This window comes from Ranitomeya variabilis, chromosome 3 (assembly GCF_051348905.1).
Source record: "Ranitomeya variabilis isolate aRanVar5 chromosome 3, aRanVar5.hap1, whole genome shotgun sequence".
NCBI lineage: Eukaryota > Metazoa > Chordata > Amphibia > Anura > Dendrobatidae > Ranitomeya > Ranitomeya variabilis.
The window spans coordinates 136,474,842-136,490,495 of NC_135234.1; the positions used below are offsets into that span (position 1 = coordinate 136,474,842).

The 15,654-nt window shown below is 43.2% G+C and overlaps 1 protein-coding gene across 1 annotated transcript in view; it reads left to right on the forward strand.

Moving 5' to 3' along the window:
* The window catches only part of LOC143815467 (acetylserotonin O-methyltransferase-like), a 191,037-nt gene that overhangs the window by 81,268 nt on the left and 94,115 nt on the right, over window positions 1-15,654 (forward strand). Inside the window, exons 4-5 of the mRNA XM_077294683.1 lie at window positions 6,892-6,960; window positions 9,245-9,363. Of these exons, the coding sequence (XP_077150798.1) occupies window positions 6,892-6,960; window positions 9,245-9,363 (188 nt within the window). The remainder of the gene's footprint in view (window positions 1-6,891; window positions 6,961-9,244; window positions 9,364-15,654) is intronic.

Below are 15,654 nucleotides of genomic sequence, written 5' to 3' on the forward strand. Positions count from 1 at the left end.
TGTTGCTATATAAGCTCCCTGGACCTTCAGTTCAATGCCTGGCAATGTTGATATCAGAGCTAATCTGCAGTGCTCTTGTCTACTGATCCTGGTTCCTGCTTGTCTAAGCTAAGTCTGCTTTCTTGCTTTTTTGCTATTTGTTTTGGTTTGCATTTTTGTCCAGCTTGAATATAATCTGTTTCCTGACCTTGCTGGAAGCTCTAGGGTGGCTGGTGTTCTCCCCCCGGGCCGTTAGACGGTTCGGGGGTTCTTGAATCTCCAGCGTGGATTTTGATAGGGTTTTTGTTGACCATATAAGTTATCTTACTACATTCTGCTATTAGTAAGTGGGCCTCTCTTTGCTAAATCTAGTTCATCTCTGTGTTTGTCATTTCCTCTTACCTCACCGTTATTATTTGTGGGGGGCTACTATCCTACTTTTGGGGTCTATTCTCTGGAGGCAAGAGAGGTCTTTGTTTTCCTCTTCTAGGGGTAGTTAGTCCTCCGGCTGGCGCGAGACATCTAGCGACCAACGTAGGCATGTTCCCCGGCTACTGCTAGTGTTGGCGTTAGGAGTAGATATATGGTCAACCCAGTTACCACTGCCCTATGAGCTGGATTTTTGTACGTCGCAGACTTACTTGTTTCTCTGAGACCCTCGCCATTGGGGTCATAACAGAGCCAGCCGAAACCTCTGCCTACACTGGGCTCGATCCAACCTTCGCTCTTGAAAACGAAGGTCCATGCGAGTTGATACAGCTATGTGTTATGATCTGGTGGTTTAGGAGCAACATGGGACGTGCTCTGGAGGAGGTGGTACCTTTACTGACCGCAGACCCTGAACTTAACACAACACTAGAAGTAGCCGTGGGATGTTCCTGTCACTCCCTAGACACCTCGTCACAGCAGGAGGACTAAATACCCCTAAAGATAGAATAAGGAAAGCTATCTTGCCTCAGAGAAAATCCCCAAAGGATAGACAGCCCCCCACAAATATTGACTGTGAGTGGAGAGGGAAATGACATACACAGAATGAAACCAGGATATAGCAAAGGAGGCCAATCTAGCTAGATAGATAGGACAGGACAGAATACTGTGCGGTCAGTATTAAAATACTAGAAAAATCCACCACAGAGTTTACAAAAATCTCCACCACCTGACTAAAGGTGTGGAGGATAAATCTGCCTCTCCAGAGCTTCCAGCTTAACTGAACAAATCCATACTGACAAGCTGGACTAGAAAAAACATAGAATGTACTGAACTATTAAGTCCACAACATATGGACTGCAAAGAACCAAGCCAGGACTTATCTTTGATGATCTGGTCAGAATAGCTAAATAGCCGAGCCCGAATAGACAATCAGTGGAAGCAGCTGCTGACTGCTAAATCCAAGGAGCAGCCGTACCACTTATAACCACCGGAGGGAGCCCAAGAACAGAACTCATAATAGTGCCACTTACAGCCACCGGAGGGAGCCCAAGAGCGGAATTCACAACAGCTATGAGCTCCTCCAGTGTGGCGGGAATGTCCCTAGTAGCCAAAGCGTCCTTCACATGGTCAGCCAGCCCCCTCCAAAATACGGGAATGAGGGTTTTATCTGGCCATTCCAACTCAGACGCTAATGTCCGGAAGAGAACCGCAAAATGGCTGACCATGGTTAAACTCTGAGTCAAAGCCAGCAGTTGGAGCGCTGTATCATGGGTGACTTGAGGTCCTACAAAGACCTGTTTCAGAGTGTCCAGAAACCGAGGAACACTCCGCACCACATGATCGTTGCGCTCCCACAGTGGCGTAGCTCACTCCAACGCTCTGTCCGACAAGAGAGAGATTATGAATCCTACCTTTGCCCTCTCTGTGGGAAAACATGCAGCCAGGAGCCTGAGGTGTATACCACACTGGCTCACGAAACCCCTACAGGAACTACTGTCCCCAGAGTATCTCTCAGGCAATGGGAGGTGAGATAAGGTCGGAACAGAGGTGGCAGTGGGTAAAGCTGCTGCAGCCACGCTAGCAGCCTGAACAGCTATTGCGGTAACATCCACCGCCGAGGTTGCACGCTCAAGAGACGCCAACCAGCCCTCCAGCAGTTGGATGTACCCCTGCAATCTCTGTTCATCCGCCATTACTTAGCCAGATCCTGGCGCTAGTATACTGTTAGGGTTGGCGGAACGCACCGAATATATTTATTAGATGGGATTGGTGCGTTCACAACCCGGGATCCACCGTGCAGGAAAGAACCTGCTGCTAAGTAATTGGCGGCACTATATGGCGGTATGAACCAGCTCTGTTAGCTTCACAGAGCGGCTGAGAAAGCAAAGCTCTGTGCCCTGTTAGACTTTCACAGAGGCACAGGCTAACTACCCAAATGAGAGCAGTCAGTGGTCATGCATGCACACGAAACTCCTCGCCGGAGGTGCCAGCATTCTAGGGGCCTATTTCAGCCAAGTCCCTGAATACACACAAACATAATCTCCTCACCTGAGGTACCAGCATTCTAGGGGCTTATTTCAGCCGGGCCCCTGAACACATACAAACACATGACCACACTGGCGCAAAGCACATAACTTAGGAAGATACTAGTGCATGGCCATGCGGCCATGCGAGCCTTAAATAGCTGTAGCACATAGAAGACCTTCCTAGAAGGACCAATGAGAGGCTGCTACTGAGCCTGCGCACCTACAGGACCTTCCTAGAAGGACCAATAGATTTGGCTGCAGTACCTGAGCATGTGACCCTTGATCTCCACTGAGAGATCTTACCCTGGGCATTCTCAGTGTGTGCAAAGCAGAACTTAGTCCCAGAAAAGCCTGCTCGCCGCAGATCAGTGCAGGGTACAATAGCAGAGCCTGGAGAGGCAGCAGTAACCCTTTGCACAGTATCAGTCTCAATGAGACGCTGGGACCGACGTCTCCGCTGAGCAGGCTCAACTGCGGCCGATGCAGAATGGGAGACCGCAGCAGACACGGATCGAGATTCCCCCTGTGCAGCAGAGGAAACTCGACTCTTAACACCCCCTCTCCTCATTAAACACATGCAAAACACTCATGATGCACCACCATTATCGTTGCAAAAGTGCTGAAAATACTTTTGTGGCAACACAAATATTTTCACCGAATGTTACCGTTTGTTTTTTTAATATAATTTTGCTCATGTTTCCGATTACTAATACAAATGTGCCATATTCGTGCCGAATTTATGTTAGCCATTGTTTTCCGAACAAATTCGCTCATCACTAGAGAGGAGTTCATATGAGAAGGAGAGTTAGAGACGTTATCTGTGACTGTTACTTGGTTTGTATGCATGGTAATTTCCTACCCTTCTCTATTTTGGTTTATTCCCTTACCTCCATGCTGCGGTGCATTCCTCTGTTATATGTGAGTGAATATTTTGTATGCCTGGAGTTTTCTGTTAACCCTTGTTTGTGTTGCCTTGTTTGTTGGGTTGGTGTACTACGGTGCACAGTAGCGCACCTCTTCCCTGGGTGGAGGAAGAGAACAAAGGGCTAACTGAGGAGATAAGGCAAGGGTGGAGGCCCTTGAAAAGTATCCCAGGGAGTAGGGTGAGCTAGGGCACCCCCTAGTGTTAGGGATAGGAAAGGAGCCCCTGGTCCCAGGACACCCGACAGCTGTGTTGTGACAGATACGTCTCAGGTGGTAAATGGGTTAAGAGATTGTCCACTACTTTAGCATTGATGAACTATTCTTAGGATATGTCATCATTGTCTGGTCGGTCAGGGTCCGTCAGTCGACACCCCTGCTGATCATTTGTTATCGATGTCAGCAGCGGACAGAAATATTCACTTGTAGAGCTGCCCGTCTTCTGATAGTGGACGAGACTTGTTGTTACACATCCGCCTCCTTTTCAGACCAATAGGAAACGGATGTGCAGTACCCTACTCCGCCCACTATCAGAAGATGGTCAGCTCTGCAAGTGAGTATTTCTGGACAGGGACACTGACACCGAAAACAGCTGATCAGCGGGGTGCCGGGTGTCGCACCTCGACCGATCAGACAATGATGCTAAAATAGTGGACAACATCCTTAAAGTACACCCTGTCATTTCTTCCAAACCAGAGTAAAAGTATAATTCTGCTGCCTAATTCCTTAAAAGTTAAAATTGCTGGTGATGCACATGCCAGACTGTCCAAAAGCTGCCACGATTCTTAAGCTCCGTAACATGCAGGGCACTTAAGAATTGGCATCCTTTTATTCATCATTCTGCCAGCACTATATGTGAAAGAATTTCCTCTTACTCATCTCCCAGCATGCATTGTTCCTGCCACTGTCCAATGGCGTGCCTATCCCAAACTGAGAGCCCAACCCAGGAGACCAGTAGCAGAGAGTCAAAGACCACTCCCCACTTCTTGTAATTCATCTCAGCATTTCGGCAGTTAGAGACGGATCACACTTTTTTTGATCTGAAAGCATTATTTTGGGTAAAGGGTTATTTAATTTTATAAATTTTTGCTTTGGTGATTGTTTAAGCCTACATTTATTCAAAGTGTGACCATTTAATTCTAAGTTTTCAGGATCAATTATTGAAGTTGTTTCTCCTGTACTAATTTTTTTCCAAGTAAGGAAAGATTGATGATGGAGAGCAGAACTCGTGCACCCCGTTGCATATGTATGCAATATTGCACATATGAGGTTCTACCTTACCTCATACAGTATTGGGGTATGCTGCAATTATATATACAGCTGTGTGAAAAAGTGTTTTCCTCCTTCCTCATTTCCTATTCTTTTGCATCTTTGTCACACCTAAATATTTCATATTACCAAAAAAAATTAAATATTGCACAAGGATAACACAAGTAAACACAAAATGCAGTTTTTAAATGAAGGTCTCTGTTATTAGAGGAAAAAGAAATCCAAACCTTCAGGACTCTGTGAAAAAGTGATTGCTATATAACCTAATAGCGGGTTGAGCCACCCTTAGCAGCAACAACTGCAATCAACTGTTTGCGATAACTGGCATTTAGTCTTTTACAACGCTCTGGAGGCCTTTTGGCCCACTCATTTTTGCACAATTGTAATCAGCCACATTGGAGGGTTTACAAAATATTTTTTTTTTTTCACAGCTCTGCGTTATAAACTGTAGTGAAACACTTGGGGGCTCAAAGTTCTCACAACACATCTAGATAAGTTTCTTGGGGGGTCTAGTTTCCAATATGGGGTCACTTGTGGGGGGTTTCTACAGTTTAGGCACATTAGGGGCTCTGCAAATGCAATGTGATGCCTGCAGACCATTCCATCTAAGTCTGCATTCCAAACGGCGATCCTTCCCTTCCGAGCGCTGCCATGCGCCCAAACGGTGGTTCCCCCCACATATGGGGCATGAGCATACTCAGGACAAATTGGACAACAACTTTTGGGGTTCAATTTCTCCTGTTACCCTTGGGCTAAAAAATAATTTTTGTGGAGAAAAAATAATTTTATTTTCACGGCTCTGCGTTATAAACTGTAGTGAAACACTTGGGGGTTCAATGCTCTCACAACACATCTAGATAAGTTCCTTGGGGGGTCTAGTTTCCAATATGGGGTCACTTGTGGGGGTTTCTACAGTTTAGGTACATCAGGGGCACTGCAAATGCAACGTGACACCTGCAGACCATTCCATCAAAGTCTGCATTCTAAACGGCGCTCCTTCCCTTCTGAGCTCTGCTATGCGCCCAAACGGTGGTTCCCCCCCAGATATGGGGTATCAGCATACTCAGGACAAATTGGACAACAACTTTTAGGGTCCAATTTCTCCTGTTACCCTTGGGAAAATACAAAACTGGGGGCTAAAAAATAATTTTTGTGGGAAAAAAATATTTAGATTAGATAAGTTCCTTAGGGGGTCTACTTTCCAAAATAGTGTCACTTGTGGGGGGTTTCAATGTTTAGGCACATCAGGGGCTCTCCAAACGCGACATGACGTCCCATTTCAATTCCAGTCAATTTGCATTGAAGAGTCAACCGGCGCTCCTTCCCTCCTGAGCTCTGCCATGCGCCCAAACAGTGCTTTACCCCCACATATGGGGTATCAGCGTACTCAGGACAAATTGCACAATAACTTTCGGGGTCCAATTTCTCCTGTTACCCTTGGTAAAATAAAACAAATTGGAGCTGAAGTAATTTTTTTAAACATTCCAAAAATTCCTGTGAAACACCTGAAGGGTTAATAAACTTCTTGAATGTGGTTTTGAGCACCTTGAGGGGTGCAGTTTTTAGAATGGTGACACACTTGGTTATTTTCTATCATATAGACCCCTCAAAGTGACTTCAAATGTGACTTCAAATGTGATGTGGTCCCTAAAAACTGGTCAAATTTTAACCCTTATAACTCCCGAACAAAAAAAATGTTGGTTCTAAAATTGATGTACTTTACTGATGTGTAGTGGACATGTGGGAAATGTTACTTATTAAGTATTTTGTGTGACATATCTCTGTGCTTTAAGGGCATAAAAATTCAAAGTTGGAAAATTGTCAAATTTTCGCCAAATTTCCGTTTTTTTTCACAAATAAACGCAGGTAATATCAAAGAAATTTTACCACTATGATGAAGTACAATATGTCTCGAGAAAACAGTGTCAGAATCATCAGGATCCGTTGAAGCGTTCCAGAGTTATAACATCATAAAGGGAAAGTGGTCAGAATTGTAAAAATTGGCCCGTCATTAACATACAAACCACCCTTGCCGGTTAAGGTGATAAGGCAAATGGTTTCTATTTTTTAAAATCTATTTTTCCTAAGATGTGTTTATAAGAAAAAATGACAGAAAAGTGACCTTTTCTTTTATGCCGGAGATGAAACTTTGAAGCTTGAATATAGTATGACGTTTGTACATGATAGATAATTGCACATAAAATGTACGAAGGAAATGTTTTGTCAATTATAAATGTTACCAATAATGCTCCTTATTATATTGCAGAGAAGGAAAATGTCAGTATGAGAGGGCTTTTGGGGTATCTTCAAAAGAAGTATTTGAAGCTATTTACAGGTAACTTGTGCACATACTGTAAGTTTGCAACAATGATTGTTGGTTTTCCAAACAAAATGAAGTTCTGGGCCCAATTGTAAAAGTATTTCCTGGTGTATAACCACTGAGAGAGCATGGTTTTGTTATGTAGATATTCTGAAATTGCATTCTATTTTGTAACTGTGTATGAAATCATTTTGGAGACTTTTTAGAAATGTTTAAATATATTGGAAGTTTAAAGGGAACCTGTCACCCCGTTTTTTCCGTATGAGATAAAAATACTGATAAATAGGGCCTGAGCTGTGCAAAGTTCGCATCTCTGCTTCAGGAAAATGGCCGCCGCAATCTCCATCTGCGCACGCGCGGCATCCCGCGGCCATTTTCCTGAAGCCGCGGCCAGCAGAGCGCCGCTTCTGCGCACGCGCGGCCAAAGGAAGATGGCCGCCCCCACCGATCACCAATGAAATAGCGCACATCGTGCTCTTTTCACTCCCCTGTGCAGTGGATTCGGGACCTTGGACATGCGCAAACCACTACGCCACCAACGGAAAACTAAGCAAGATCTGGGGGAAGACACCACGCCCATCTGACCAGACCAGCCTGATTGACAGGCGAAAACGACTACTTTGGTAACGTATTTCGGCAGCATAGGTGGGGAATCGGGGTCCACAAAATACACTATTGCAATGCACAGCTCAGGCCCTATTTAACAGTATTTTTATCTCATACGGAAAAAACGGGGTGACAGGTTCCCTTTAAAACAAAATGCCGCCTCCCCCGTGATGCTCTCTCCGCTAGCAGAATAGGAAAAATAAATATGACATGGTGTAATTCATATAATTCTTGGGGATATTCCAAAGTGTCCACTGGATAGATGCTGACTGTTACACTTCTGTATTATCACTGGGAGCCCGACATGCACTTACCCATTGTCCACCAGCCACAGGACTGTAGTCAGGAGGAGATAATTGAAGTGATGGCTGCCCATGCACCCTGCTGCTTCATTCAAATTCTATGACACTGATACCTACTAATTGGGGTAGCAACTAAGGGTACCGTCACACATTGAAATTTTCATCGCTGCGACGGCACGATTCGTGACGTCGCAGCGTCGTACAATCATCGCTCCAGCGTCGTAGACTGCGGTCACACGTTGCAATCACGGCGCTGGAGCGATGCCGAAGTCCCCGGGTAACCAGGGTAAACATCGGGTAACTAAGCGCGGCCCTGCGCTTAGTTACCCGATGTTTACCCTGGTTACAAGCGAAGACATCGCTGGATCGCTGTCACACACAACGATCCAGCGATGTCAGCGGGTGATCAAGCGACGAAAGAAAGTTCCAAACGATCTGCTACGACGTACGATTCTCAGCAGGGTGTCTGATCGCAGTAGCGTGTCAGACACAGCGATATTGTAACGATATCGCTAGAACGTCACGAATCGTAACGTCGTAGCGATGGAAATTTCAATGTGTGACGGTACCCTAAACTAATAGATCTGAACTAGCTTGCCTTGTAAAAATAAGGGTGTGAGTATTCCCACAGGATATATTGATGTCCTACTAATCAGATTTGTGTGCTGTAAGATGTTGTGATTGTCAGAGTCCATGTACTGGAGAGAGTCCCTAAATAATAACACAAAGCCTGGTTCTCAGTGCCACATACAGGTCATATACAGGGGACCTATGTTTTTGGGTGCACTGCTGTGCTCTAATGAAAGTGTTTCATCCAGGTGAGCTCCTGGGACATTACAAGAGTGTTTTTGTCAAGCTAGCTCTGACATCACTAGTGGTTTCTACAGAGGTGAGATGCAATGACATCTCAAAAAAGCTTCACTCACGTGACCACTGTGACATCACAAGAAGGTTTCAGTCAAGTACGCCGTGACATCACAACAGAATTTAGTCGGGTAAGCTGCTGTAACCTCATGATGGTGTTTTTGTCAGGCAAGCTCTTGTGCAGTTTTCAGTCAGGTAGGCCCCTGTGATATCACAAGAAGATTTCAGTGAGGTAAGCTGTGACATCACAACAGGGATTTGGTCAAATAAGCTGCTGTAATATCACAATGGGTCATCATGGTGATATGCTCAGGGGTGGACATGCAGTACGTACCATCAAATCAGCTTTGGAAATCGAGGAATCCATGTGGGAACCACTGCTGTAGGTGTCTACTCCTGTCCTTTTTAAAAATGCGGAAGAAAATCCGACCCAGCTTAGACAACTGCATTATATTTACATCATAATGCTTTGTATTTCGAGGTATAAAATGCTGTACCCATTTCTCTTTTAACTAATTTGTAATTAGATCAGAAGAGGAGATGGTGACTTTCATCCATAATATGGACACAATATGGAAAGTTTGTGGAAAAGATGTTATACAAGCTTTTGACCTCTCTGCATTCCACACAGTCTTTGATCTTGGAGGTAAAATTTGTAGGACTTTTCTTTTTATTATGTCATTATTTTATTTTATTTATTTCATATACATAAATGTATGCAGTACATCCACAGCACGTTACATGGAAATCTGCAACAACAAATATCTAATATATCAGGCAGATTTTTGTACAGATTGTATGTATAACGGCTTTGATTTAAAAAATAGAAATTTCTAACCTTATGCCTATTGTCAGTCCCACATTGGTCTCACGCTCTCTAGTTACAAACAATTAACACATGACCACTTCTATCTGCGATTGACTATGGAGGTCACCTGTCAACATGAGAAGTCATCACTGGATGCTAGTGTACAGAGACTGATGGAAGACCTCAGCAGGGCCAGACTGGAACTAAAAACCAGTTCTGTCACACAAACACTCTACCAGATCTCCTGTCTTTGTTGACAGGTTGCAATCATGACATCATGACCACAGCCCTTATTACTGCTGCTGCTGCCAATCACTGGAATCTCAGTAGACTCACATAATGACCGTTTTGTGCTGTTTTGTGTATAAATATGTGACTCTTCAGAATTTGCTTTAGTCTGTGCCTGATGAAGAGACCTTAGTAGTCTCGAAAGCTTGCACTTTGTTACCATCTTTTCAGTTAGCCATTAAAATGTATCAACTACTGAGGACTCTGAATTCTAAATATTTTTCAGTAGACTCACAAAATTATTACAAATGCTGGGTAAACCATTAAAGTCATAAATCACAGGAAAAAATACTATACTAAGTACTATATGAGTACTTTTCTGGCCAATGATGACAAAAGTATTCTCTGAGTGATACCTTTATTGGCTAACCAGAAAATGACATATGTTTTCAAGCTTTCAGAGCACAAAGGTTCCTTCTTCAGGCTGGATTATAAAAAACCCTTTTGTCATGATTGGGCAGAAAAGTATTCACATCGATTTTTCTGGCAAACATGGTACCACAATATCATTTGTTATTGTACGTCATACTAAATACTAAAAATAATATATTTGTTACATATGCTTTAAAATTATATAAGTACAAAAAAACTCAATGAAAATTTCCACCAACAAAAGAAATAAAAAAACTCTGGGTGCAGAACAATGAAATATTTAGGGCTTGATGCTGTAAGACCCTGTTAAAGCTCTTTACCACAGTCTCCTACCTAACCGCAGCGGTTGGCATCCTGAATATAATGCAATTGGCGCCATCACTCTGCGCCAGCTATCTCTTATATTCATATCGGACCCTGTCAGGCAGCTAAAATTGGTAGCAATAGGTGAACCGAGAAAGGATAAGTTTGTGGGATAAATAACCTCATAGAGGGGTCCTGATGAATATGATACAAATGTTGAAGACCATATATCCCACTTGAACATTAATAGCACACAAGTGCAGAAAACATCTCCCTGGAAATAGGGGTATCACAATAGACACTTCTTTAAGGAATGATTAAACACGTTGGCACACCAATGTAAACCCCATAAGAAACATTAAGTCACTTGGGTATCCGGGGTACATTAATTTTTTTATTTGTTTAGATTACAGCAAGTTATTAACACTTAGGCCAGCGTCACATTACCGTAGAATACGGGCAAGTGTTATGCGGGAAAACATCGCATAACATTTGGACCAGTGTGCATCTATGCGGCAGCTCACATCAGCATATTCGACGTGAGTGTGGAATCGCAGCATGCTGCGACTGTATGCATATGTCGTCCAAAACTCAGCAATGCAAGCCTGTGGGTGCAAGAAAAAAATCGCACAGCACTCGGACCATGTAATATCAGAGCATGACAAGTTAGAATAGAATAGATAGAATAGACATACACATAGAATACATACGGTATATATATAGATGTCAGTGACACATACAGTTGTGGCCAAAAGTATTGACACCCCTGCAATTCTGTCAGATAATACTCAGTTTCTTCCTGAAAATGATTGCAAACACAAATTCTTTGTTATTATTATCTTCATTTAATTTGTCTTAAATGAAAAAACACAAAAAGAATTGTCCTAAAGCCAAATTGGATATAATTCCACACCAAACATAAAAAGGGGTCGACAAAAGTATTGGCACTGTTCGAAAAATCATGTGATGCTTTTCTAATTTGTGTAATCAACAGCACCTGTAACTTACCTGTGGCACCTAACAGGTGTAGGCAATAACTAAATCACACTTGCAGCCAGTTGACATGGAATAAAGTTGACTCAACCACTGTCCTATGTCCTTGTGTGTACCACATTGAGCATGGAGAAAAGAAAGAAGACCAAAGAACTGTCTGAGGACTTGAGAAACCAAATTGTGAGGAAGCATAAGCAATCTCAAGGCTACAAGTCCATCTCCAAAGACCTGAATGTTCCTGTGTCTACTGTGCGCAGTGTCATCAAGAAGTTTAAAGCCCATGGCACTGTGGCTAACCTCCCTAGATGTGGACAGAAAAGAAAAATTGACAAGAGATTTCAACGCAAGATTGTGCGGATGTTGGATAAAGAACCTCGACTAACATCCAAACAAGTTCAAGCTGCCCTGCAGTCCGAGGGTACAACAGTGTCAACCCGTACTATCCGTCGGCGTCTGAATGAAAAGGGACTGTATGGTAGGAGACCCAGGAAGACCCCACTTCTTACACCGAGACATAAAAAAGCCAGGCTGGAGTTTGCCAAAACTTACCTGAAAAAGCCTTAAACGTTTTGGAAGAATGTTCTCTGGTCAGATGAGACAAAAGTTTTTGGGCAAAGGCATCAACATAGAGTTTACAGGAGAAAAAAAGAGGCATTCAAAGAAAAGAACACGGTCCCTGCAGTCAAACATGGCGGAGGTTCCCTGACTGGACTGGACTGCTTGACCGTGTGCATGGCATTATGAAGTCTGAAGTCTACCAACAAATTTTGCAACTTCATGTAGGGCCCAGTGTGAGAAAGCTGTGTCTCCCTCAGAGGTCATGGGTCTTCCAGCAGGACAATGACCCAAAACACGCTTCAAAAAGCACTAGAAAATGGTTTGAGAAAAATCACTGGAGACTTCTAAGGTGGCCAGCAATGAGTCCAGACCTGAATCCCATAGAACACCTGTGGGGAGATCTAAAAATGGCAGTTTGGAGAAGGCACCCTTCAAATATCAGGGACCTGGAGCAGTTTGCCAAAAAAGAATGGTCTAAAATTCCAGCAGAGCATTGTAAGAAACTCATTGATGGTTACCGGAAGCGGTTGGTCACAGTTATTTTGGCTAAAGGTTGTGCAACCAAGTACTAGGCTGAGGGTGCCAATACTTTTGTCTGGCCCATTTTTGGAGTTTTGTGTGAAATGGTCAATTTTTTGCTTCATTCTCTTTTGTGTTTTTTCATTTAAGACAAATTAAATGAAGATAATAATACCAAAGAATTTGTGATTGCAATCATTTTCAGGAAGAAACTGAGTATTATCTGACAGAATTGCAGGGGTGTCAATACTTTTGGCCACAACTGTATATATGTATATATATTACATAGATAGAAGAAAAGCTGGTAATTCATCTGCCATGTACTGTAAAATCACTGCAGGAGCTGACACGATAGAAGAGATGGATTGCATACAGCAAATAAAAATAGAATAAGTAGATATATAGATGTCTGTGACAAATACAATTAGTATTGTGTTTGTGCAGCTTACTGTATATGTATTTAATAAAAGATTGTTTTTCTGAGAAAAAATGGCATGGGCTCCCGTGCTATTTTTGTAACCAGGAGAGTGAAAGCCGGCAACTGGAGGCCAATGTTTATAGCCTGGGAAGGGGGTAATACCCATTGAGCATCCTAGGCTATTATCAGCTCACAGCTGTATACTTAGCCTTTACTGACTATTAAAATAGGGGACCCTAAAAAAAATGATGTCTCCCTATGATTAATAACCAGCGAAGAGTATGAAAACAGCAGCAGGCTAATATTAATAGCCTAGGTAGGGGACATGGATACTGGCCACCCAGGCTAAAAACATCAGCTCTCAGCCACCTCAGAAAAGGCGCATTTCTAAAATTCAAAGATGCGACAATTCTGGCACTTAGCCTCTTCCCACTTGCCCTGTAGCGATAGAAAGTGGGGTGATAGTTGGGGGGTTGATGTCACCTTTGTATTGTCAGGTGACATCAAGCCCCGATGTTAGTAATAGAGGGGCATCGATAAGATGCCCCATTACTAACCCCATAGTCATATTGTATGAAAACAGACACCCAGAAAAAGTCCTTTAATTGAAAGAATGACACAGACTCCTTTAATAATCTTAAACCATACTTACGACCTTGCCCATTCCCCCAATGCCCTCGTCATCTGCAAAAGAGTTAAAAAAAACAATATTCCTCACCTTTCCGCAGAGATGCTGCTAATCCAATAATCCCACGACGGGTCCAGCTCTGCTACATCTAGATGGCAGGCAGCATGGTTGCATGATGTGACCATATAGCCTGTCATCCAGCAGAGAGACTGAGCACCATGTGCTCAGTGTCTCTCTGTGAACTCCTATTACCTATCTAATGGCACCGTGAGCGTGAGAAAGTTTTCCTGCTCACGGTGCCATCACACAGGTCCTGCGAGTTCACAGCCAGTAAACTCGCTTCTCCTTTCTGATGTCAATGGGAGTGCCGTGGGAAAATTTCCCACGGTGCTGACATCAGAAAGGTGAAGTGAGTTCATTTTTTAGGGATTTAGAGATTTTTTTTAGGGTCCCCATTTTAATAGCCAGTAAAGGCTAAGTATACAGTTGTGAGCTGATATTAATAGCCTTGGAAGCTCCATGGGTATTACTCGCTTCCCAGGCTTTAAACATCGGCCCCCCAGCTGTCGGCTTTCCCTCTGCTAGTTATGAAAATTGTGCAGGAGCCCACCCATTTTGTTTCAGAAAAATAATCTTTTATCAATTAAATACATGTACAGTAAACTGTACACACACTGTATTAATTGTATTTGTCACATACATCCATATATCTACCTATTCTATTTGCAATTACTGTATGTAATCCATCGCCTCTATTCTGTTGGCTCCTGCAGTGATTTTACAGTAAATGGCAGATGAATTGCTGGCTTTTCTTCTAGCTATCTATTATATATATATATGTGTGTGTGTATATATATATATATATATATATATATATATATATATATATATATATATATATATATATATATATATATATATATATATATACACTCACTGGCCACTTTATTAGGTACACCTGTCCAACTTCTTGTTAACACTTAATTTCTAATCAGCCAATCACATGGCGGCAACTCAGTGCATTTAGGCATGTAGACATGGTCAAGACAATCTCCTGCAGTTCAAACCGAGCATCAGTATGGGGAAGAAAGGTGATTTGAGTGCCTTTGAACGTGGCATGGTTGTTGGTGCCAGAAGGGCTGGTCTGAGTATTTCAGAAACTGCTGATCTACTGGGATTTTCACGCACAACCATCTCTAGGGTTTACAGAGAATGGTCCGAAAAAGAAAAAAAATCCAGTGAGCGGCAGTTCTGTGGGCGGAAATGCCTTGTTGATGCCAGAGGTCAGAGGAGAATGGGCAGACTGGTTCGAGCTGATAGAAAGGCAACAGTGACTCAAATCGCCACCCGTTACAACCAAGGTAGGCCTAAGAGCATCTCTGAATGCACAGTGCGTCGAACTTTGAGGCAGATGGGCTACAGCAGCAGAAGACCACACCGGGTACCACTCCTTTCAGCTAAGAACAGGAAACTGAGGCTACAATTTGTACAAGCTCATCGAAATTGGACAGTAGAAGATTGGAAAAACGTTGCTTGGTCTGATGAGTCTCGATTTCTGCTGCAACATTCGGATGGTAGGGTCAGAATTTGGCGTAAACAACATGAAAGCATGGATCCATCCTGCCTTGTATGGAGCATCTTTGGGATGTGCAGCCGACAAATCTGCGGCAACTGTGTGATGCCATCATGTCAATATGGACCAAAATCTCTGAGGAATGCTTCCAGCACCTTGTTGAATCTATGCCACGAAGAATTGAGGCAGTTCTGAAGGCAAAAGGGGTCCAACCCGTTACTAGCATGGTGTACCTAATAAAGTGGCCGGTGAGTGTATATGTGTGTGTGCATGTGTCACTGACCTCTATGTACGGGTCTGGCAAAAATTAAGAGACCACCACATCAAAACCCTGTCATGGGCAGCCCAATCTCCAGACCTGAACCCAATTGAAAACCTCTGGAGTGTAATCATGAGGATGATGGATAGTCACAGGCCATCAAACAAAGAACTGCTTAAATTTTTGCCCCAGAGGCAGTGTGAAAAACTGGTGGAAAG